The sequence below is a fragment of the Taeniopygia guttata genome, chromosome 25 (assembly GCF_048771995.1).
Source record: "Taeniopygia guttata chromosome 25, bTaeGut7.mat, whole genome shotgun sequence".
Lineage (NCBI taxonomy): Eukaryota > Metazoa > Chordata > Aves > Passeriformes > Estrildidae > Taeniopygia > Taeniopygia guttata.
The window spans coordinates 4,682,673-4,708,639 of NC_133050.1; the positions used below are offsets into that span (position 1 = coordinate 4,682,673).

The following is a 25,967-nucleotide window of genomic DNA, read 5'->3' on the forward strand; positions in this document are numbered from 1 at the left end:
CATTTTGTTCTGTGAGGGCACTACTCCTGTTTCTGCCTCAAAATAGAAAGGGATGTGAAGTTTTAATAAAGGTCAGCTTCCAGAACAGCAGCAGTTCCCAGAGAAGGTGGCTAACACAGGGGCTGGGCAGCAGGGCAGGGGAAGTGGCACAGGGAGGGAGCTGGAATGGAGCTCAGCTGGGCTGGGAGACCAGAGAAAGCAAACAGGGAAAGGGGCAAACAGGGCTACTGCAACTTTTAAAACTCTTCCTGTCTCAGCAAACTCTGCTGTTCTCCTCTCCCATTATGTGCCCAGTGGCTCCCAGTATCCAGGGATATTGCACTGGTGGCCACTCTTCACTCTTCCCCTGCTACCACCCACCCATGCCCAGAGAAGCTGCTGTGTCAAAACCAGACAGAGAGCTACAGAATTCCTCCTTGGCAGTCCCACTGAAGAGTCTGAGAATCACTGCTCCAGATAAGTTGAATTTAGTTTCTCACAAGAGTTTACTGCCAACTTATCCTCTGTCAACTTGGCTGCACTGGTACCTGCCATGGCAGCAGCCTTACAGAGCCTGCTGATTTCCCAGGCCATTCTGCTGCTTCCATGGAAAAACCCAGGGCTTGTACTGGGATGTAACCCAAGCACAGCACACAGGGCTAACAAACCTGCCAAATGTGTGTGGGGTTGCATTTTTTAAAAAATGTGTTTAATGTGGACTTCTCTCTCCTTTAATCTGACAGGCAGTTAAATCTCTTCCTACACTTCACAAAGCCTGTCTTGCTGTCACTGCTCCACTCCTGAATTCCAGACAAGACCACTGAACCTATCTCATGGACATCAGTTAAACCCATCAGGGAGACCGGACTAAAAAACTATTAAGAGTTTGAACAGTATACTATGTACAAAAAACTCCTCATCTCTTCTACTTTTTTTCTCACCCCTGTGCCTAGTTGGAAAAAATATTCCCACCTCACACTTAAATCAGTTAGAGACAATTAAGATGTTCCATCAATTCTTTTGATATTCTAATTTCCACCTTAGTTATCATTATTTCACAACTTTATCAGCATTACTTTTTAAAAGACAAACCTGTAATTGATACATTTATAAAAACCACTCTTTAGAGCAACTTGTTTTGTTTCAAGTTCTTTCCTAATGAAAGCAGCAATGCAAACACAGAGTTTTATTGGTGTTCACTGCAGAATGCATTTCATATCCCAGGCCTGATGAAGTCAAGCACACTTGCACTTTATTGGCATCTTCTAGTGGAAAAGTGCATTAGAAACTTCATATGGAGATCAGAATAAACTCTTTAATAAATATTCATTCACAAAACCAGGATGCAATACTGTGATTTTAAAATACCCTGAAACAACACTGTAGGATAGAAGAATTTGAAACCTTCAGAACTACTGGCCCACAGCAAATACTCCAGTATTACTTTGGAAACCAATTAATCTTATGGGTAGCTTCTGAATAATTCTGTCATGTTACTCTTTGTGGTGTGTTTGTGAAATCAGGAACATTTTACTACAAAGTTGTAATGGGTGAAGTACTTGGAACTGCCTTTTACCTTATTCAGGGAACACAAGTGCATCAAAGCTGTAAAGAAACAATTTCCTGTACCTGAGACTAGAGCAGAAAGTGCCAGTGCAAAGATCCCCTGCCTGAAGCACAACCGTGACAGGCAAACACATCCAAAATGCAGCTACTGCCTCCCTATTCACACCTGCTGCAAAATGCCCAGGAGTGCTGAAGCTGCAGAACAATAACCTGGTTGGCAAAAAGGTGTAAAACCACAAAATACTGCACTCACCAAAGCAATGCCTTGAGTCTCTTCATGTGTCACTCTTACAATATTTGGCACACTGGTATTAATGAAAAAATATCCAGAACCTTGTTGGAGGAGAAGTTCTGCCTGCAAAACCAGAAAAGCATCCTGAATTAAGATTGTATCTTTCCAGTAAAGCTGTCTCCTCACACACCCCCTGTAATGTGTGATGTTTTCCTCCCTGCAGCTGGAAAGCAGCAGAGTAACTCCTCACCTGGATGTCAGGGTGGTTGTAGATGGAGAGCCCAGTGGGGCTCACTTTCACATCTTCCACAAGCATCACTTCAATGGTGGCAGGCCCTGGGAGCACAGCCTCGTGCTGCAAGAACAATGTTAGCAGTTACAGAAAGAGGCACAACACTGCCAGAGTCCTGTGTGTGCAGGGAGGATGTTTAAAGCAGGCAACCAAAGCTCAGAGCACAGGCTGAGGGATGAGATGCCCACAAGATCCAGAGGCCTCAGTCAGTCAGCACAGGGAAGGGCATCCTCAGGGCTGCTCTGTTCTGCACCCCTGGCCAAGGCAGAGGACAAGGGCCCAGCACTGCAGAATCAGTGAATGATGTCTGACAAGCACAGACAGGATATTAACTCTGAGCCACGGGCCCAAGTCATACAGAATGATAAGGAAAATGCACAAAGTGTTCTAGTTCTAACTCATCTTTTCATGCTTCTTAGCAGGCCACCAAAAGAAATTCTTCCTTAAGTGTAAGTACATGAATACAGGACTAAATGCAGCTTTAATCACTCACTCATAGCAACATTAGCTCAGAAAAGGAAAAAGATTTCTAGAGGAAGTCAGTACTCTGTACCCATTTCACCTCATTAGTAGAATTATTTCCTTGATGTGGAAAGGATGTGATCTTTCCCTAATGACATAATAGGGTGTTCCACTTAAACATGGAACAACAGTCAAGACATCTTAATATCCCATCTACTAGGTTTTTGTTTGTGTTTTTGGCTGCAAGAAAGGAGAATGGGCAGGTTTGAAAGGAGAACAGAGCAGCCCATTGCTGATGTACTTGAAAAATGCACCCAGGTCACCTCATTTGAAAAAAACAACACATTCATGAGCCCACAAAGTGCAGCAGGACTAACATCTACAGAGTCCTCCGAAATTTAAACACAGAGAATAGAACTTAAGAATATGCCAGTGTTCTCTGAACTCAAGGCAAAGTTTAGAGCAGCCTCTTTACTAATTATTTCGAAAAATAAGGAAGAATATATAATACTGGTTTAACAAAGCAGAGCACAGTGAACTACAAAATTATTGTAGAACATCAAGTATCCATATTACAGCTCGATTTCTAAGAGAGAAAAAAAAAAAAAGAAACACAACCAAATATCGCAAATAACTTCAGCAGCAAAGTAACTGTGTCTCTGCGGTAATTCTCATTAAGCCATAGTCAAATTTTTCAGGGGACATACATCTGCACCATGCTTTCCCAACATGAGAAGAGTGGAAACCTCACAGAAAAGTCAAGAACCAAGTGGCAAAAAAGATCACCTCTCAAAGAATTTACTAAGCAGATGCCACACCTGGGCCAAGCTGAGAAGAACCTGGCCCACAGAGTATTTCACATTACTGGTGCCCATCTGCTACCTGCTTTGAGTTAAATCCTGTAACCGCTCATTGCATATTTAACTTTTTGCCTCAAGTATGTTTTCAAGGTACTGCATATTGTTCAAATCCACTTAAATCTTGCTAACAAGATTAAACAGACATTCCAGTTAGGAAGCAGAATATTTTAAGAGTCAGTTATTGCACATGCCAGGTTATTCCACAGGCTGAAACCTGCCCTTATATTCAGTTTACAAAAGTGACATAAACAGAAAACTGCCAGCTGTTTACACCTGCCCTCTTTGTTCATCATCATTACCTTTTACTGTTTTTCTTCCCTAGCTAAGTATTTCAAGGAGTGGCTAATGACTTGTAAAATGAGAGCCTGTGCTTATGGCTGGCATCAGGAAAAAAAAAAGAGAGCATCAGTCAGAGCCTGTCGGAATCTGTGGGTATTGGTGATTCCGAGATTGTAGAAAGTCTCTGTCTTTCTGCCCCGTTGCCAAAGAAGAAGCTATAATTTGTCTGTGCTGTTTTCAAGGTTGTTTATTCTTGCTTATCTCTAACATGTTCTGCTGCCCTGCCGCAGCTCTGTCCTGCAGGGCAGCGTGTGGGGCTCTGCCCCTCAGTGGGATGTTACAAACATTAAATACCAGAAACTACGTGTACTATATTTATAATAATGTGCCAATATCTATTATCTACGTTGAACAGCGTGTCCCTAGCCTAAACCAGTAGAAAAATGCCAACACTACAGTGAAACATGGAGGGCATGAAGAAGGAGGAAAAGGACAAGACACACCTAATTTTCTCTATCTTGTCCCCTCTGAACCCCTAATTTAGAAACCTAAAATTTTACTTTTGCACCTGTGTCACACTTAATTATTACTCATATCAAACACTCAGAGCTTGTAATTCATCCTGTAAGATTGAAAACTCCTCTCCATGGACAGAGATCACAGACAGTGTCTCTCGGGGCTCTGTATAGGGGGGTTCCTGACCCCTGCCAGAGTCCCAGACCTGCCAGGGCAGCCAGAGGGAAGCCCTGGATTCCCACAAGAGCCCAGACTAACACATGGTCCATATGAGGAATCAGTCAGCTTTTGCTTTGCTCATGCAGAACTTTCCCACCCAGCTCTGCAGGGGCAATAATCCATTTGCTTTCCCAGTGACAGCTGCATGAAGCACATGGCTGCTTTAATGAAGGACAAGCAGCAGAGAGTCACCAATTCATTAAAAAACCCTAAACTGAAACAAAACCAACTGAAACACTTCTCTGCAATGCCCTTGTTCAGATGGTTAAAAAACTCCCAAGGACTTGGACAAATTTGATTTGGATAGCAGCACCTAGTGCAGAGGAAAGCAGGAAAACCATGAACCAGTATCAAACCTCTGCAGAATGAACCGGACTGCACCAGGGAGCTGCCTGATTTGTACAGGACTGTGTGTGGAGGAAATAAAGCCACCAGACCACTGGGCATTGACCACAGGGAAATGGCAAATCCCCCCAGGTACTGTTACCGGTATTTGGGCTCTGGCTGCCTTCAGGTGGGGCTGCTGGAATCCAGTGGCAGTGGCAGAGATGGCAGCAGTTCCAAACGCATGGTCAACTACCACAGTTTGTAAGCTTAGAATGCAACAAAGATGAGAAATATATTCAGCTCCTCTAGGCTCATTCGCATCAGACAAGAACTTTCTCTCTCAAGACAGGTTCTAGACATTGGACTTGGTTCCTTTTTTCTCCTCTCTTTAATAGCACACACTAAAAAGTGCACATTGACCTTAAACTGAAGTATGACTGCAGATTACAGTAATTTCTTTAATCAAGATGAGACACTGCCAAACAGATTTAATCTGGACCGTCAAACAAAGAAATGCTCATTTCAGCCCACTCATACCCTCCATTTTCTTCTGACCATTGCCCTCCTCCTTCAGAGTCAGCTCCATTGGCAGCTCCGTCTCAATACGAGCAATGGCCTTATTTGTGGATTCCCACACAATACTAAGGGAGCTGAAGTTATCACATTTCCTGCCTTGCTGGTCATAGGCAGCCAAATCCAGCACTGGATTGTGGTAATTGGAAACAGGAACCTGAAAAAGAAGGAATATTTTGAACTGAACCGATACAACCGGATTTTTTAATCATTAAAGAAAACATATGCTGAGTTCCATGAGGTTTGTACAACATCAATGCATAAGGAACGTTTGTTAAAAGGAGCCAAGTGCAAGGCATTCAGCTGTGCTCCAACAGCCCTGAGATTATCTCAGCTGGTCAGAGCATACTGCTGCTTACACCAGGTAGGTTCAAGTCCTGTATGGGCCATTTAGAGTTGGACTCCATGATCCTTATGATCCCTTCCAACTCAGAGCATTCTGTGAATCTCTAAACTCTAAGGGGGTTTTACTGGAGCATGGGTTTGGGGTTTTTTTAGCCAGTGAATTACCTTAAAAAAAAAAACAAATCCCCAAACCAACAACAACAGAATTGAACCACAGCTCAATGAAATTGTTTTTAAAATTCAAATAAATGATGACAAACAGCGCTGTTTGTTAAAGCTCAAAATTCTGGTGTTGCTTTGGTGAAATGCATTAGCAACAGCAGTGCACCAAGGTAAGCTGACACATAATGGAGCCAGAAAAGCAGGTGAGCTCTGGAGTGGCTAACAATACACAGAAGTCTCCATCTCCTCTTGTTATTACATAGAAGCTCTTTAAAATGATTCATTTTAGGGAAGGAGGATGACTTTTACATTTGCCGGGGAATATTAACACAACAAAATATGGCTTACTCAGCAGCCAACATGTGGCAACACCCGTTAGCAAGAAAAACAGAATAGCAAAGTTCCTTATGCCTGATAATCTACACATATCTATTGTCCATTTACTGCAGGACTCCCACAGCCTGCTCTGTGCAGGAGCCCCCAAGGGCACAGTGTGGCCACAGCACCAGTTACTGCTCCTCTTGCAGCAGCTGCCATGTTTCACACATGGAGCTCCAAACACTGATTTTTCAGCTGTAAGAACACCTTCTTCTCCTGCCACTTCCCAGGCTTACCAGTTGCTTGCTCTGCTGGAGCAAAGGGCAGGAGAGAGCAAGCTGAGGGCTGCCATAAACAGGAATCAAAGCCAGCCGGGAAGGGAGAGCACAGATGAGCTTCACGGCAGTGGGCTCAACCACTGGGAAAGGGCTGGTGACTGTGGGGCTGCTCCCAACTGTTAAGGTAATAACCTGAAAGCAGCAAATGAGGAAAGAGTTTAGTTCAGGCATGCTGTATTTCCACAGGTCTCAGTTACACTGTGATATCAGAATGAAAAGCAAAAATACAGTGCTTGGGGATTTACAGCACTATTAAGACACAGGAAGATGCAAAAGAGGGAGCACACCTCAAGAACAATTCTTTATCGCTATGAAAGTACTGTTCCTGGGAACTCTTTCCTCGGTGTTCATGTTCATGACTATCAAATTTGATTCAAACAACAAATCTCATGTAACTGAGAAAGGAAACAGCAGGTGTTCTTGCAGAGTGAGAACAGACCAGCCCAAAGGCAACATTTATAGTCACTTCAGTGTATTTAAAAACATCTTATCTTTTATTTTACATTCCTTTTTTAGCCTTCAGCAAAGTGAAGTGGATATAAAACCAGAGAAGGCTGAGGCAGCTCTGGTCACCTGCCCCATCCCCGCACGCACTGGTGCTGGGCAGAGCCACGCAGGTGTGATGTGCTGGGGACAGCCAGCCTTGCACAGACCTGCACATCAACACCAAGGCCCGTTCCTTTGGAATCTGCACTGACAGGAACAGCTCCACTTTGCAAAGTGTCCACTGAGGAAATCAGTGGAACTTGGCAGCCCAACCAAAATGCTTAAGCCTTGCAGAATTGCAGAAGAATACTATACTGAAGCTAAAAGCTTCATGGGCTGAGGAGGGTGAATAAAGCAGGAGAAATCACTTCTGTATGTTGCAGAGAACAAAACCAAGTGGAAAATGAGCACAGTCATGCTCACCAAGGCTGCACAGAGAGTAGAGCAGTCAATTCCTGGGGCTGCCATTTGTTAGAATAAACAGAATTACACTGGAAGGTAACACAGTTAAGAGGAGCAGGTCAGACAGAGGAGTCAGCCTGCTCAGTAACCTTCTGCTCTGATCCTGTTCATGTAAAATGAACCTGCACTCATTAGGATGTTCAATGCATCCCACAACATAAGGCTTCCACAACTTGGGTTTATACTGAAAAAAACCCATCATAAACCACTTTTAATGTAATGTTGTGAAATGCTCACTCTAAAATCTGCATCAAAATGCATAAACAAGGTACTTAGCCAAATTCTTTACTGGCTCATTATAAAAGCATCTAGCTACATAACAGGCATATGGCACCATAAATCTGTCTGGAGCCAGTTCTCAGCACCTGATGGAGGGCAACAGCAAGCCCTTCTGGCACTCACCTGCTCTCCCAGGCTCCTGCACAGCACCCTAACCCGGTGCTAGTTGCTGTTTCGAGGTGTGGGAAGTTCAAGTAAAGAGGAGCCAATGCTTTCTGCATCCTCAGCAGCAACGTTCCTGAAGAACTTGGAAGGTTCTTGGACCCATGGCCTCGGTCCTCCTTCAAACAACATATCCTTAGAGGAACCCAAAGTCACTAAAGCGACTGATGGTGGATCGATAGCCTGTAATCAATTAATTAATTGAAAATTAATCATCTATGTACACTGTTTGGTTGTGCTCTGCAAAATAAACCTCCTTCTGAATGGAACAGCTCTACTTGGATAAGACTGTGATTTCTCCCATGCAGTGGTTTGTCAGCACACTTAGTGAAAAACAGAGCTGCACCAAAATCCACAAGGATTCTGTCCAGCTGGATTAGATTCAAAGGAAGCAACGGATCCAAAGACAAGTTTTAGCTGCATTTTAATCACATCTCTCTCATGAAGAATTACAGCAAAAGGGAGATCCTTAATATATTTTTATGAGCACTGAGAGATAGTATTCTGCTATACTTTTAAAGAAGTATTTAAAATGGATGAAATTACGTCAAATTGTACTTTCACTTGCCAGTGCTCTCTCCAGAACAATTCTGTGTGTGTAGTTATTCTCCTACACAAGTTTTACTTCAAACCTGTCTAACAAATTCTGCACTGATGTGCATCCCTGGGACAGCCTGTGCTGTTCACCACCACAGCAGTTAACCTGACATTTAGTGCACAAAAACCTTTCCAGTTTCTGTTTCACAACATCACATTACATTCATTATAAACACAAATCTGTAGTATTTGCACTAACATTTTTTCCATATTGAGGGAAAGCTATGGTGAAATACTCAAGACTTCAGCCTGCAGTCAGTGCTAGGCTTCTGCAGATGAGGCAAGAAAATAAGAAAGCAGCCTCTTCTGTATTTCCATCTACTGACCCTGGACTCAGCTTCTTTCTTATTTTCTTCACTGAACCAGCCAGTGGTGGAATGTAAACCCACCCACCTCAGTTTTTCAAACCTATTCCTTGCATAACCTGCTCCCTCTCATGTAAAGGTTCTTCAGTGCTGGATCCTGGATCTCTCCAGGAGCAGAGGAAGCAGACTCACCCTCAGCGGGAGATAAGCGGCGATGGCGATGCTGGCACTGAGGCGCACGTGCCCGTGGGTGTACACAACCACCAGCCTGGTGTACCCCTGAAATTCAGCCTTCAGTCTCACTCCACTGCAAAAATCAGCAGTTGGCTTAAGTCTTCCTGTCAGATAAATTAAAAATATACAAGAGCTTATTTGCAAAGAAATGCCCAGGCTTGTCCATCAAATTCAACACAGCTGTTTGAAGGCTGCCTACCAGAAAGATGGAGAGAACTTTTTACAAAGACATGTAGGGACAGGACAAGGGAGAATGGCATCAAACTGAAAGAGAACAGGTTTAGATAGGATACTGGGAAAGAATTCTTGGCTGAGAGAGTGGTAGGGCTCTGGCACCGGGTGCCCAGAGAAGCTGTGGCTACCCCTGGATCCCTAAAAGTGGCCAAGGCCAGGCTGGACAAGCCTTGGAGCAGCCTGGGACAGGTGAAATGTGTCCTTGCCCATTGCAGAGGGTGGGGCTGGAAGAACTTTTAAGGTCTCTCCAACTCAAACCATTCTGCATAAAAAAGCAAATCTATCCTCAAAATAAAACTACTCGGTTCCCCTCCCCTCTGAGGTTGGCAGTTCTGTGGGGATACTGTACAGAACTATGAATCAGTGATTTAAGGGAAAAGGGTGACTTGGGAGAGGTGTGACCTGTCACCAATTTAACTTCCAAACCAGGGAGGGAGTTAAAGCACCTTCAAGCGGGCTGAACACGCCAGGGTTCTCCAGCTCCATCCCCAGCTCCAGCTGTGAGCAGTCGCTCAGGGGGACCAGCTCGCCCCTGTCTACGCTGGTCCGGCCACTGATCCTCAGGGGCAGCTCCAGCACCTGCCCCACGTGTGCCTCCACCTGGCAGGAAGTGAACTCCATGGTGCTGGGCTCGCTCACGTACACCTGCAGGGAAGGAACAGGGACAGGCTGGGTCACTGCTCTGCTCCACGCCAGCCCAAGCCCACAGCAGCTTGGTGAGCTTCCCTTTTACTGCTGCTCCTGTCATTCTCTCTTCTGCTTTACTGACTTTGAAGTGTGGACTGTTGTGTGCTATCGCCAGGGGGTATCATCACCACCTGGGAGAGGTTTAGCGTCCATTAAAGAATCTACCTCAGACCAGAGATTTCATAGCAATCACAGCTTTTATTTGCAGGATCTTAACTACTTAAGTTAAGGATCTTAAGTTAAGGTCTTGTGTTAGGATCTTAACTACTTAATCTTCTGCAAATGGCTTCAGGATACCAAACTGTATGGGACAGAATTAAAGCTCTAATCTGTGTGTATTAACTACTCCTAAAACTACTACTACTAAAAACTGAGGTCAGTAAACAGAACTCTGAAGAGCTGTTCCACACAGAAAGCAGCTCCTAACACAGGAAAAAAAGCATTCAAAAATAACCTATTCAGATTGTGCAATACACTGCTCTGAAAGCTCGCATGGTCAGAAGGTTTCTTGCTGTCTTCAGGCTTTGACTTATGTTTGAGGATAAGAAGTTTAAGCTGAAAAAATATTCCTCCCTGTGTCTCCAGCTGGTAACTGTTGTGCTGCTAAAAAGCAGCATCTTAGGCTGTTCAGAGAATTATTTCAGAGCGAGTGTGTAAGCTAAATTCTGAACAGATTTTAATTAATGTCACACCCCTCCCTTTGGGGCCACCCGATGTACTGTTCCAGCATTCTCCTCACTCCAAACCACACACACTGACCACAATGACCTAAGAACAGGGGATGGTCTACAGAGACACCACAAAATCCCTCTTGGGAGCTATGTTTTTTATTGCCATTTTCTCCTAATTTTCCCAAAGTACTGTTTTTTCTTGGCCAACTCGGGTATTTGCAGTCTGTCTGCAGCATGGTGCTCAGTTCAGGTACTTCTCCAGACAGAAATTTCCTTGTACATCCCAATAACAACTGTCACCCTTTGGTATCAAGGGAGAACACCCACCTATCACCCTACAGAATGAATTTTTAGTTTGGCTTGTCTGCCTAGATGGCCAGGCCAGGAGTTAATTACCATTTCCTTCTTGCACTTAAAACTTCCAGCAGGAAAAAAGGCTTGCCAAGGAAATCAGGAAGGGGCAAAAATGGGAGTCAAGTTAATGCACTGAACAGGGTTGGATTCCCTAAAGCACAAAGTGAAACAAATCACTTAACCTGCCACAGGGCAGGAAATGGAAGGGGATTGCCTATGGCATTCTCAGTGCCTTTGCTGTTTCCAAAAGCCACATTCAAGAACAATCACTGAACAATGAATCTCTTGCCTTCATTTCGCCATACAGCAGCGGATTCCGCACGTCGAACGCCTGAATAATGCTGACCCCAGCATCGCTCCCCGTGCTCAGCACTCCTTTGACTGTCACTGTGGCTACTGCCTGGTTAGAACAGGACCAGCTGAAGTTGCCACTTCCACCCTGAGTCTGAAATACAGAGGGAAAAATCTTTCAAATATTTAATCAAGTACATGGTTTTCACATTCCACAGCTTTGGATATCTTGTGTGAAAACCAGGAATGCACTGAGAATAGGACATACAAATAAAATAACACCTCAGAACTTAATAGGCAATAGAGAGATGAGAAGATTTCTACCTTTCATTTTAATTTCAGCTTCTTTCACACACCAAAACAAATGTCAAATATTCCATCACAGTAAAACACAGGTGAACACTGGAGCCATTTTAAAATGTGTATTGTTTTAATTTCTTTAACTTCCTCAGCATTTCCTTTAACCTTTTTCATAATTAAAAATGAACAAGGTGATAAATCTTCTCTAGAGGGACAGTGCGGAAAACAAACAAATCTAAATTATGCAGGAGCTTAACTAGTAATTTTTACCAGGGAAAGAGAAAAAAAAGAAAATGAAGAGGAGGGTCATTTCCCTTCTTCCTTTCTCGGAGCACATGCACAATCTGATTACAGAAGGACACAGACAAATAAACAGGCAGAGGTGTGTTACAGGAGATGCATGGGATGTGGTGAGAAAGGCTGAAAGAATCCAAGGGCTCAGCATATTTGTAAAGGTGTTTCAGCTGAAACAGGGAGATGAGCAGAAAACATAAAACAGAAATACCCAATTCTTAATAACTATGAAGACTCAGGTCCCTGCCATAAACCCCAGACGCCTCACTACACTTTCTGTCTCTGACAGTCAGTATGCACTGAGGAGAGGAAGGGTAAAGCAGCTTCCCATGCAGCTTCACCATTAGCCAGAGCCTGGCAGGGAGCTCCACACTGCTACCTGGGAGCAGTGCCCTCCCCAGGAACCTCCAGGTGCCCACCTCGCACAGCTGCACTGCACCTCTCATGCGTGCGCCGAAGGAGGGCAACAGAAACCATCTCATTGGCACAAATATGAACACAGCAACCCCCAACAAACCAGATAGCTGCCAAAGGAAAACCTGCCAGGCATTCTGGTACCTTCTGGAGCGAGCTACTTCAGCTATAAACAGAATTTGGCTAGATCCAAAAATCCCTTTCAATTTATTTTCAGAAAAACTTTATTCACCCATTTGAAATAGCCTGACTGAAGCTATGCAGTGGGAGGCAAACTCTGATGGAGAGGCAGGAACAGTTGAGCTGTGTGTATGCTGTTGACCAGTTGTATTGTGGAATCTAGAGACCAGAAGAAAGGTCTCCGTTTCAGCAAAATTTAAATCTTGGGAGAAAAAGGTTTCTATATTTTTATAGAAAAACATCAGAGTAAAGTAAGAACAGCGAGAAAATTATTGCAGTACCATGAAGGAATGTTCTCTAGTGAAATACTTCATTATATATGCAAGATAAGGTGAGAACAGAACCGTGAAAGAGGTAGGAAACAAAACCACATTTCCTTTCCTTTACTGGGAAAACTCCAGCAGAATTATGACGTACTGCAAATGCAGATTTAGTACTAAGAATTTTTACCACACTCTGCTGGGGTGGTCAGGAATAGCATGAAGTAAACCAAACTAATCCCATAGAACAGACAAGTAGAGTTATGCAGGGCTTAACTCAGTGTAGCTGCCCTTAGACTTACACTGGAGAATGCAATTTAATCCTGTGAGATTGATTCTCTCCATGGAGTCACTGAATCAGAAAGGCTGTAAAAGACCTCTGAGATTATCAAGTCCACCACTGTCTTCAGGTCCCATACCCCATAATTTTTGAGCCCTTCAGGGATGGTGACTCCACCACTGCCCTGGGCAGCCTGTGCCATGGCTTGACAACTCTTCCTGTGAAAAAACTTTGTCTAATATCCAATCTAAACATGAGGATGTTTCCTCTCATCCTATCCCTTGTTACCTGGGAGAAGAGCCTGGCACCAAGTGTCCTGCTGCCTATTTGCATATAGTTTACTTAACACAGATCCGACACTGAGCACTACTTTATGCCAAAAGGGAGAGGTAGGAGTTGTGCATCCAACACCTGAGTGCAGGGTCTGGGTATCACTGGCCTGGGATAAGAGTCTGGGCTGAGAAAGCACAACTTTCTTTTCCCTACTTGGACTGGAGATACTGGATACTGGCATACAAACCATTTGCTTCATGAAGCAAAAGGAATAACCGACAACTTGGGAGCAAAGACACACCTAGTAAACATGGAAATCATCCCTTCTGTAAATAAGCTGTGGCCTTTGCCTCCCTGGAACTTTGTATTAGGAGCACAAGGCGTGTGGCCAGTGAGGAATACTGATGTCCAAGGCTGGCAGAGTGATGCTAATTAAACTTGTCATGCCCTTCTTTGTAGTCACTTCACACTCCCATTCGTATTTCCCATCCTTGCCAGCAAAGGGCAGCCTCTAATGATTGCTGTGGATCTTTGCATATGGGATGCTCCTGGAATTCCCAACCATTCCAGGCATAGGTGTGTGGTGCATGCATGAGGGAGAGAGGAAGGGAAGACAAGAGGTAGAAGTCAGTGGGATTTTATGTTTGTTGGTTTCTTGGTGCTTTTTTAAAACTGTATATTAACTCCTGTAACTAACGTCCCATGAAGCTCCTCCAAGTTACATTTTGGATGCCACTGTGCCTGAAGTATCCACAGTCAGCCCTAGCTCAGTGGTGTCAGGCCTCAGTGTGCCTGCCCGAGTTACACACCCAGCAGCTGGGTACTTCTTTGGCATACCTGGATGGTGTACTGGTAGGCTCCTGCTTTTGGCTGACAAGGAAACATCAGAATGCTGGGTACAAGCAATATTGGAACATAGATCTCCACATCCTGCTGGTTTCTCACTGGAACTGGTAAGGTATGAACACCTCCATCCTGCAAAGTGCAAAACCACGGTGTTATAAATGGCACCGCAGAGCTTCCCAGAGTTAATGTTTAGTCCTTAGGTACAGACATGTCCTTGAAAACACCTCAGAGAGGAAGGAAAACTATTTAGGACCACTTATGAACAGAGCTCCTAGTGAGCAAATAGCTCCTGGCAGCAAGGTGTGCCACTGTACTAAATGAGCGCTGATGTTATGAAGATCCAGGTGCCCACATTAATTTAAAAGGCAAGAAAAAAGATAGTCTTTCATTGCTCCTATTTTGAGACCTCCCTTGGAGAACCAATCTGGAGGCTCAACACCTATATTTACTCTTTGCTCATCCCACTGTGTACAAAATTCAGCCTGAAAGCGCCCTTGCTCAGCCCTCCCTCCCAAACATTGGCCTTCACAGCTCTGCTGTCACTGCAGTGCTACGACCCTCTGGCACAACACAGTGTTGCTGCAGTTCTGAGGGAAGAACAACTCTCAAGGGATGCTCTTCCACTGAAGAGAACATCTCTGACACAGAAAATGACTGAGGTGTATCACATTGAAGGAGCTACTAAATCCTGCTCAAGGAATCACTAAATTGATTTTACAGCAAATGGGTTCAAGTGTTTAATTTTCAAGCAAAAGCAATTCACTTCCACACCACGTGCCCTAGTTAGCCATACATTCAGCAGCCTGCCCAACCAGCAGAAAGTTAATGAATATTAATTTGGAGAAATGTGCAGGCTGATACATTTGGCAAATTGTCATTCCAGAGTTTAAGGTCACTTACCAATTGATAGCAAACTTCCCCGATGTAACTGACTGCAGAACAAGGTCAGGGTATGAGTGATGATCCTACCACAATAAAGTGTAAAATTCCCTCAGCCTTGTGAGAGGCCCCTTGCCCAGCACAAGGATCTGCCCCAAGAAAAGAAATCAGTGCCGTGTACCACTGCCCTAACAGGAGTTTGCCACATGCTCGGGAGCAAAATCCCACAGTCTTTAATTTAAGCAAATCCTCTTTTGACTCAACTGACAGTTTTCATGAAGAAAGGATTTTAGAATTTGGTTCTTAATCTGTTCAAAGACAGCTCAGACCCACGTAATTCTTAGGTTTCCTTTTGCTAGGAAGTCACTACTGCACAGCTCAATTAATTTTAGGCCTGCCAGTGAAGCAGAGGAGTTTTCACAAAGACACACCTGGTCAACTACTGATGTCAGAGCAGCATCAATTGTGGTCTGACCTGCCTTTACAGCCATCACATAATGATAGGACCCATTCAGAGAGGACTGCAGCACCTCAAAGTGTTCTCCGGACAGCTCTGTAGTAATTCGGATATTCTAAAACCAAAACATGAAACAGAAATTGCCACAGGTACTGACGTCAGTGGAGGACAGAAAGCCCTAAACATACAACAAGAAGTCAGTAAGCAAACTGTTTAATAACACAGTTCAAAGACACACTGCTGAAACTGATTAGAACTCTCCCTGTGGAAGTTTCAGTCTTTCAGTAAGATTTTACCTTTAGAGACATTAACTACACAGAAAGTTTCTTTTTAAATTTCATGTTAAATGTAATTTAACATGAAAGTACCTATATTTATACCACTAAGTAGTTCATATTTTACAGTATTTTTCTAATTTTTTCCTTCTTCAACACAAAAGAACACATGAATATACTGTCTCAAAGGCAGACTACTAAGCTCTAGCTCAAACTCAGATCTGTATCCCAAAAAGCAATTATGGGGAAATAAAATAATATTCCCCTAGATCAAATACTCTCAAAAGCAGTAATTCAATAAAATTTTTCTTGTTGCAACTGAATTATCTAAATTTCGTTTCCTCTGCAGTTTAAGAACTATGTGTATTTGGTACCTAGTATATAGAATTAAGGAAGAAGCTCTTCCCTGTGAGGGTGGGCAGCCCTGGCACAGGTGCCCAGAGCAGCTGTGGCTGCCCCTGGATCCCCGGCAGTGTCCAAGACCAGGCTGGGCACTGGGGCTGGGAGCAGCCTGGCACAGTGGAAGGTGTCCCTGCCCATGGCAGGGGTGGCACTGGGTGATTTCAGGTTGCTCCAAGCCCCATCCAACCTGAAAGACATTGCCCAAGTTCCATTTTTTTTTCTACAGCACTTCAGACTCCAATAACTTCACATGAATCACCCAGAGTGCTTTGTTTTTAAAAAGTAACAACAACAAAACAAATGAAAAAATGAAGAGGCAAGAAACAACAAGCTTTGCACTGTCCTGTCTCAATGTAAATAAGAAATCACTCAATTCCAAAGCAAGTCAGGATTTAGGAGACAGTCACAGAAAAGTATCTAAACATTTCAACTTACATCAGATAAATACACCTTATTGCTTGATTTATCATACATGTCAACTGTAATTTCATAAAGTCTGCCCGTTTCCAGGACCCATCTGTCACCTGGATGAACTGTAAATCCTGCAAAACAGGAAATATTGAACAGCACAAAACAACAGCCTCTTTATCTAATGGAGAAAAGCATTTTGCTTCTGATGCCCACACTCTGCAGATGAACATTCATTATTTTAAACTGCTGACTACAGAGATAAAAGAAAGTACTTAAAACCTATTTCACATTGAGCTACTTTTATGAATAAAATTCCTTTTCTGTGAAAGCTAACATTGAACGGAAGCGTGGAGATACAGCATGAAAATCACAGAAACAAGGCCAGAAATTGCATTATTCAATCAGAAGACTGCAGCAGTACCAACCCAAATATGCAGGAGCTACCACACAGACAGTGCTGCTGGGCAGCCAGGACACACCCTGCGTGCGGATACCTGCGGCTCAGTCAAGGAACACATGGTTCAGCACAAGCCAAGAGCAGCATTCTCCTGGCACTCCTCAAGCCTCTTTGGCTATTCTAAAGCTAAGTGTGCACTGCAAATAAACATTCTCCCCACTTCACTGCAGGACAGCGAGCACTTTGGAGAGATCTCACTAGAGAATATAAGGACTGAAATGTAAACATTAAATAAAGCCCCATACATTTCTACAGTGACTGAGGGGAACAGACATGATTTAAGTGATCTTTTGCCAACTTAATTTGGTAAAGCATTCCAAGGCATCAGACAGCTGTGCTGAGATTGAATTCACAGCAGTGCTGCTTTCCACAGCTCCTGATTTCCAGACTCGACACAAATGAGGATAACTTGATCCTTCCGTGTTGCCAAGGGTGGAAAGCTTGTCTCCTGCCACAGAGTGGTGGCTGGAGAAGCGTTCCCAAGAAAGGATACTCTTGTGCACCAGGATGAGGTTGGTTTGGCCCTGCTGCAATGTAGTCACAGTGGATGTTGCCTGGTCCAGCTTGGCAACTGGTGGGGAGGGATGTCCCTTGGGATGGAGGATGTTGTTCTGGAGCTGCAGCTCCTACTGCTCTGATGGCATTGCTGTTTCTGGACGTGAAACAAAACATAGGAAACAATAAAAGCAGGTGTGGCAGTGGCTATCTGCTGCTAATTATTGCTGATTACTTTTTACTGATGCCTAGTGCACATACGAAATCAATACTTCTAGTGGCTTGTAAAAATAGCACTTCTGTCCTGACATCACACACACAAAACGAGTTTCTTGGCAAATTGTATGTCTGTGAAACTGCAATTCCCAACTAATGTCATCTCAGTATTTCGACCTAACATTCAAGTGATTTCCAGCTTCAAACGAAATAAAAAGACAGAAGGGAAAAAAGGAGAGAAAACTCAAGGCACTGCATTTTGAAATGGGCATAAAGCCAGATAACCCACATTTATAAAGGCTTCACTTTGTGGAGCAAATCCATTTGCCAATAAAACATTTTCTGTTAGAAAAGTTACTAATCTAAATTTGATTTAAGCAAGAAAGTCAGTCAATTCCTTAGTGACTGTCAACAACTAAAATCACAGTGTTAGCTCTCATTTTAAGTTACCCTTGTCTCCACATCCTTGACAAATCTGCAAGAGTATATTCTTAAGAGTCACAATTTTTTTGACAGAAAGAACTAAACAGCTCTATCACTGTGTGCCTTAGGAAAACAGTATTAAACATTAACATAGTAGTTTAAACACAATTAAAAATTTCTCAGCTGTTAAAAATTCACACAAAGCATTAAAAAATAAAAATAAATGAGAATAGAACAAACCTGTGATCTTCCATTGCCTCGGTTTCTGAACTCTGTACTGAATTGATGTTCCCACCAGAAGATAAATGTCATATGTTGGATTTAAAAATATGTTTTCCAGAATAAGCAATCTGACTTCTGAAGGCTGTACATTCTGTTGATAGAGGGGAAAAAAAAAAAAAAACAACCCACATTAAAAAGAGCTCATTTGTTTAAAACAGACCATGAAGCAGGAATTTAGAATCTAGAAGTGTAAACCATTATTTGCTGTAATTTTATTTTTATTATTTGGCTCTTTAGTTTCATCTTGACTTTTGTCACAACAAAATGCAAGGGACAGTGAATGGTACAGAGATCTGCTCTGTGCACACAGTGCAAGAATGAAGAAAAAATTCATGTCGATATGAAGATCATTTTGGAGACTATAGAAAAACAGATGCTCATTCACACATTCAGAAATACGTCCTCCCCTCTGACATCCAGAAATCTTACCTTATAGATGCTTTCCTGAAGTCTTGCCTTTAATTTAGAACTCTCTGTTTTTATTCCAGACACCAGAATGGTATCTCCTTGCTTGGCAACTTTTTCCATTTCCAATATATAGGAAGGTGGGATGTAAGTGGATTCTAAGAACTTGAGAATACTGAAAGGTGAATCACAAAGTGAACAGAAAATTGTTAACCAACCTTTGTTTACCCACAGAGAAACACCACCAGCATCTACTCCCAGCCACTTCCATTTTTAAGCCGATTTAAGATACTTGCCTGGGACCAGATATCCCAATTTTACTCATTCTTTGAGGTATCTGCAGCTAACTTCTGTGAAAGGTAAGTTTGTCTGAAGCTTGCTTGTGAGCTATCACAAGACTGCACATGTTGTCTACAATTACCTCTCCAGTTTGTTCAGTAGGTGAGACTGCAAAAACCCTCTATATTGTAAAAGAACTGATGTGCAAGACCCAAAGCTTATGTTTATAAAAGCAATAGCTCAACAAACCCAGAATGCAACTCTGACCTCCCTCAAGAAGCCAGGACGTATTTAACAAATGACTATGAAAATAGTCTGCAAGCAGAAAACCTGTAGTAACTGTTAGAAATTTCAGTGAAAAGTGGCAAAAGAGAGGGAAGGAATTTGCCATGAACGGGCAAATGACAGGAAATTTTGGAAAGAGGAGCATATTTCACATGGTATCACCTTCTGTATGCACATGATCTGCCTGGCTTCATGTTCACGTTCAGAGAAAAACCAGTGGAGCCATATGGAGAACAGTTATGGATATTAACATATTCCTGACAATTTATGATTTATTTTGCAAAGCTGTACCACTTGTAGAACATTTCTATGGTATCATAGTTATGCTAACAGTAGAGAATATATCAATATTAGTTTGGTTAAAATCACATCAGCAAATAGTTATACTGACAAAAAAAGCTCCATATGTACCAGGACTTGGGATATCCAGTCCCACTAAGCTATTCATTCTGGCTCTCACTTGTACCTGCAGCTTCAGGTGTATTATGGGCTTAGCAGGCTTTCCCCAGCCAATGCTGCTTCTCTAAGGCTGCAAAATTAGTTTGTGTTTGCCCAGGAGCAAAGTCTTGCTGGCTCCCCCCATCCCACCTGCAGCGTATTTGGAGTGTCAGGTGGAGGATGGAAGTCGGCTGTTAACCATTCTGCTCTGTAGGAGAACTGGTTTCCCCACAAGGAATCCTCCTATTTCAACACCAGAACTAAGTGTCCACTGACACCTGAAACTCTTAAGGCTCAGAGAGCTCCTTTCTGAAATGGAAAGTGACTTTTTTCCCTTCAAAAGCGAAAAATAAAACTCTGCTGAAATCCTGAGATAACAATCTTACTGGTAAATCTTCCTTCTGCATGAGATGTTTCAGAAAGATAACAACTGCATCTGTTTATTTCTAATTATGGCATCGGAGCTACCAGAGCTGCTCACTAACACTATCAGTTAAATTAAACAGAGAACAAAGTGCCCAGGCTGCTGAGTAGGTTAAAAAAACCCAAACTGAAACAACTGACCCTTAACATTATCATTTTAGGCACCAGTTCAGTAAACTGGCTAGATGTGGGGAAGTATTTTTTACGCATCAGACTGAACCAACTTTTGAGACCAAAGGAAATTACTTTACCGTAGAGTGTTGTGGGAATCTGAGAAGCCATCAGGCTCTGGGTCCTTCACCAATGTCCAATCAAACACCAACCCTGCCAAAGTGCTGAAAGTGTTTCCTACAAATCAAACAACCAGATTAAAATATAAACAGAGAACGAGCATAGAGTCTTCCTGGAACATAAACCATGACCTATTTCCCTGGGAAATTTCTCTATTTTATCCCTACAAGAAGAACCATGAAGTACCCTTGAATCTGCACAACACCAAGCCACAAATCCAGCACTGCACATAGGACAAAAACAAATTTACTTTTCATTATTAACATATCACCATATTACCATACTTCACCTGACATTCACAGTTTACAAACACAGGTGGGATGGGCACAGTAACCAAAACAGTTAATTCCACCTTTTATAGCCACTTGACACATTATTTCCCTTCAGTAGCTGTTCTAAAACTCCCTTGCTTGGAGTGTTGTGTGTGCACAAAACTTGATTGTTGTAAGCATGGAATTCATATCAGATCATGGCTCTTTTTCTGATGCTACAAAAAACAGAAGTTTTCTGCTCCTATTAAATAACAAATGCATTCACAAATGCACTGACTCTTGTAAGCCTAAATGGTGTGTCCCAGAAGTGTTTGTGTAGTAGTTAAACAGATTGAGCAATAAGTGGTTGGTCTCAAACATCACCTCGGAACCTCCTGTCAGATACCTGACTGTTCACAAAAACATCCTTTTGCAAAATTCTTTAGACTACTTCAGCTCAAAAGAAAAAAAGGAACAGACAACTTCACCAGGTATGATCCAGAGAAACTCCTTAAAATTCTCCACTTGGCTTCAAACAATCAACAGTGTGACAAATAAAGCTAGTGCATGTATCAGACAGTTAGAACTTTCAATATCTATTTAATTTCCTACAAGCAGATCTCTTACCTTCTGAATCCAAAGCATGAATTTTGAGCTCCAGCGGTGAATCCTCGAGGTAGAGCTCTCTTGTTGTGGACACAACTTGAATGCCATGAATTAAATCAACGATGGCATCACAGCGAAGCACTTGTCCAGTCACTTGAAGAGACATCAGAAAGAGCACAAGAAAGCACAACACTGGATGTGCTCATCAAGAACAATGATAAGTTAAGATGCACCTCAAATTTAGCCAGTGACACAAGGCACTGACACTGAAGGAACTGAAACTTGGCCATGACCTTCATGAAGAAACTCATGGTCAAACAGTGGCTCAGAAAGCAAGAAAAACAGTTCCCTTCCTCACTGAACTGCAGAATAAATCTGCAGAAACTCTGATCTCCATTTACACTGACAGGTACAGGTGTTGTCTGGGAGTGCTTATGCAGAGTTGCTACAGTGCTCTCATGTCCCAGAGATGACTTTCACCCACAGACAATAAAGGCCCATAAACTCCTTCAGTTAGTGACTGCACAGCATTTAATTGGCCATCCGGCTTTGCCTCTCTCTCACTATAAAAACTAACCAGGTATATTGTATGACAGACACAAAAGCAACTTCCAGCTTTTCAAATACTAAGTATCTGAATTTGCGCTAGTCATTTTTATTAAACACTTTTTTATATTTCAATCACCCCCTCTATTGGTGGATTTTTGGGGGTGGGGGTTTTAAGAATTACATTTTTTCCTGGGTGTATCATTAAAGTAATTAACACTTATCTGAGGCAAACAGAAGTTAAAACTTTTTACTTTTCCACGGCGATGGAAAGCCTAAAAGACTGTGCATAGGAAGTGAAATGCGCCTGTGCAGCTCCAGATCTCAGCTTTGCTGCCGGAGCACGGCAGGACGGGCACGAGAAGCAGCGGTTAGCTCAGACTCACGCGTGTCCTCGGCGGAGATGATGGTGGTGAGGCGCGTGGGCTGCGAGGAGCGCGCCTGGACCAGCGCTCTCTGCGAGCAGAGGCAGCCGGCCGGCCCCAGCGGTTCGATGCTCGCCGCCTCCGGCCGCGTGGACGACCTGCGGGTGGGGAGCTGTCAGCACACGGATCCCAGCAATTCACCCGGCACCTGCTGCGTGCCCAGCCGCTGCCTTTGGGAAGAGCGGATGGCAGCAGCTCCTCAAGGACCCCAGCCAAGGCAAGCGTGGGCCGAGGATGGGGAAAGCCCAGGCCAGAGGCAGGGCAGGCAAGCTCACCATTCTCTCCACCATGGAATCAATCAACTTTCCCCGAAACCCATGGAGCAGGCCCAGGGTATTACTTAGTGGAGCCCAGCGTTCCCTTCCAGTGTACCAAAACCGTCAAGATAAAACAACAACAAAAGTTGAAGAGTTATTAAAAACCAAGCCACTTCAAAGTAAATCTGAGCTAGCAGCACTGCACATCTGAGGGGTAAGTGCAGAGCCAGTGAAGTGCTGCAGCAGCCAAAGCCCTTGCTAGTCACTCCGGCCCTTCAGCCCCGTGCCCGGGCTGTGCCGGGGCCGTCCCAGCCCAGAGCCAGGGAGGGAGAGAGGCAGCGCCGGGAGCTGCTCGGGAACCCAGCCCGGAACAGCCCCCGCTGTGTGCCCGGGATCCGCTCACAAGGGCCCTTTGAAGGATTAAAACAATGAAAGCAAGCACTGATGGGTGACAAAGCTGCTCGGGAATCGCTCCTCCGGATAGCACAGCTCTGATGAAAACTTCTAGAGCAGACAGCTGCGCTCTCTGGTAAATGCAACCTAAACCGGGCACTGGATTCCCCCCTGTAATTTGGGGAAGCTGGATGGCTTGGACTTTTTCTCTGGAAGATGTACAAAAATGCCTACCTGGGATGTGTGGGGAAAATTCTCTAACCCAGCAAGGAGCAGGATGGGAGTTCCAAACAAACAGCAATGTCACGTATGACTGAGTTCCCAGACACAGGTTTCACCTCCTTCTCTTAATGGCACAACCAACAAATCCACACCAGCAAAAAACTGAATTTCTCCTTAACTAAAATCGTATCTATTGAAAAACAACACATCACAGCGCACTGAATTATCTGAGAGTTAACAGCTGCAGCCCGGGTGAGCACGGGCCTCTGCTCGTAGCCACTGCAAGAAAACTGCAAATCCCATTTCGAACCTTAAGCTCCCAACAGTATTTTGCTTCCATAAGGAGTAGTTTTAGAGGATTTTGAAACTACAATATCAACTGCTGACCCAGAATTTCAAAGTACTTTATCTAATCAAGGAAAAAACAGCCCACAGCAGTAGGCAATGGGCAATTGAAACACTAATTGAAAGCTTAAACCTGAAAATTGTTTGTTTATATCTAGTCTATATACCTAAACAATGTACACAAATATGTGCATATCTTTAATAGGGATTACACTGTTTCTAAAATAATATTATTTTCTGTATTAATAGCACACAGCTTTACTCTAAAAAATTAAAATCTATTTGAGAGATTAAAAGTGAGCAATTAGTTATTTTACTTCTGTTCTGCTGTTCCCAGGCAACCATGAAACACTTTTCCAACATTTAGCAAGTTTCTTTAAAAATATAAGCTTTCACAACAAGTAAGGCTTTTCCTGTACTTGCCTGGTTGGCTTTTAAAGCTGAGCATGTGCATGTGACTAGGTCTGCATGCAGGTTTTTTTTAATAAGAATTATATGTAAGAAATTGACTTTTATTTAGCTCTTTACACTGCTTAATACTCTCTGCCATTAGATGTTGTGTTATTAATTTGAGGATTTTGCATTCTTACAGTCTGGTATTGATTGTGGTTACAACACAACAGAGGTTTCACTGTGGTTTGTATTTGTTCTTTTAATATCTGGCTATGAATTGTAATACAAAACCACTGTGATTTGCACTAATAGCAGTGCTGTAAAATGGAATCTAATTACAGGATACTTTTCAGACTAGGAAAGCATCAACAAAAATTAAATTTTAACTGCAAACATACACTCTCCAATTTTAAAGGAACTTTCATGCTTTTACAGCTAAAAGCCAGTCACTGCAGTAGAGAAACTGAGATTAAACACTATTTGGCTTCTAGCAATAGTTTAAGAGGTAGAATATCACCTGAATGTCTTTTTTTTCAATAGAAATTTTACTCCAGTGGGCCTTTCTGAGGCTTGGTTTCATATGGATTTATATTTAAAAACAATCTGCTCGATAAGTATTTTTTCCAGCAGAACACAGGAAGTATCTGATGGCCCCTCTATCATTCAGCAATATCAGAAGCACATTCTGCTTACAGCTACCTGGATGCAGGGCCAAGCACAGAGAGGCAAAGGCATTAATCAGCCAGGCTGGGGATTACAGCAGCACTACACTGGGATCACTACTGGGTCCTAGATGGGCAAGAAAAAGAATCTTCAGCTTTAAGTGACAAAACCCACAATTTGGATCCTCTGCCAACTACAGCAGCTCTTCGGCAGCGTGTCAGTGTGTGTGACATTGAGAGCTGGGCTTGTCAGAAGGCAAAATTAGATCCTGAGAAGCCAGCAATGGGAAGCATTTCTGGCACTTGCTCTGGATCCCAAAGCCAGCGCCTGTAAGAAACAGCAAGGCAGGGAGGAAGGACCCGAAGGAAGACTGAGGAGGGAAGGGGAAAAAAGCTCACCAAAGTCCCCAGTTTGTATTTCCCTCAGAGAAAAATCCTACTTGCTGAGGAATGAATGGCACCAACAAAGAGGCTGCCAGTCCTCTTGTCAGTCTGTGCTTCATTCACCATTTCCATCCCCTCCAGGGCCTCAGACACAGAGCCATGTGCCAAGACTGTAGCCACACATCTAGCCAAACCCAGGCCTGTGTTCTTCATTGACTGTTCTGTAACACCACATGTCAATCAATACCCCACTAGATTATACGTCATTTATTCATCAGTTGGTTCAAGGATCAGGCACTTATTCCTGTTTCTCTCCCTGGCAATTCTCTGTTGATTCTTATTGCTCCAGTGTTTTATACTGTTCTGTCAGCTCTTCAGACTAAACTCAGCTGACTGAGCCAGCAAAAATCCACCTCTGTGGAGCTGCACTACGACTGTCAGTTGATCTGATCTTTTAGAATTTTATTGGGCATTTGGGCTGGTATGCAGTCAGCGGGAACTGAGCAGTAGAAGACTCCAAGAGTTTGGGAAGATTGGACTGACCAATACACTGGGGACATTATATAGCCACTCTTGGGACTAAAAAGAGAGCAAAAGTCTAGAACATTTATTTCATGGGTGTTCAGCAATGAAATATTGCCCAAAATCAACAAGTCCCTAGTCCTTCTGTCTGCCTTAGCAGGCAAGTGATGCTCAGACTGAGAAAAAGCTTTTTTCAACAGTAAACTTGCACTGATATTCAAACATCAGCTAAGAGAAACAACATTATTTCTTCTGCCTCCTGGGCTCTGTCAGAACACTTCTGCCACAGACTCGCACCCCCTGCTCTGGTTCTGAGCCAACACTCTCAGGTAACACACACACCTGAGTCACAGCAGCACAGCCCCTCTCACTTTACCACCCAGCACACCTCAAACCAGTCCTGAGCTCCTGCTGGCACTTCCAAGAGCTTGAAGCCCTGCTGGGAAAGCACAGCCAGGTGAGTCAG

The 25,967-nt window shown here is 43.3% G+C and overlaps 1 protein-coding gene and 1 long non-coding RNA gene across 3 annotated transcripts in view; one reads left to right on the forward strand and one right to left on the reverse strand.

Annotated features, from left to right (window-relative positions):
• Positions 1-25,967, forward strand: part of LOC140680592 (uncharacterized) — a 402,733-nt gene that overhangs the window by 225,902 nt on the left and 150,864 nt on the right. The gene's annotated exons all lie outside the window — the stretch shown is intronic.
• LOC121468058 (nuclear pore membrane glycoprotein 210) overlaps positions 1-25,967 on the reverse strand; it is a 55,170-nt gene that overhangs the window by 17,732 nt on the left and 11,471 nt on the right. The window contains 19 exon segments of the mRNA XM_072918322.1: positions 1,799-1,900; positions 2,028-2,132; positions 4,893-4,998; positions 5,260-5,462; positions 6,427-6,600; positions 7,819-8,040; positions 8,952-9,097; positions 9,674-9,872; positions 11,229-11,384; positions 14,069-14,206; positions 15,388-15,528; positions 16,526-16,632; positions 16,927-16,995; positions 17,452-17,610; positions 18,333-18,465; positions 18,804-18,954; positions 20,456-20,552; positions 21,374-21,505; positions 22,285-22,421. Of these exon segments, the coding sequence (XP_072774423.1) occupies positions 1,799-1,900; positions 2,028-2,132; positions 4,893-4,998; positions 5,260-5,462; positions 6,427-6,600; positions 7,819-8,040; positions 8,952-9,097; positions 9,674-9,872; positions 11,229-11,384; positions 14,069-14,206; positions 15,388-15,528; positions 16,526-16,632; positions 16,927-16,995; positions 17,452-17,610; positions 18,333-18,465; positions 18,804-18,954; positions 20,456-20,552; positions 21,374-21,505; positions 22,285-22,421 (2,677 nt within the window).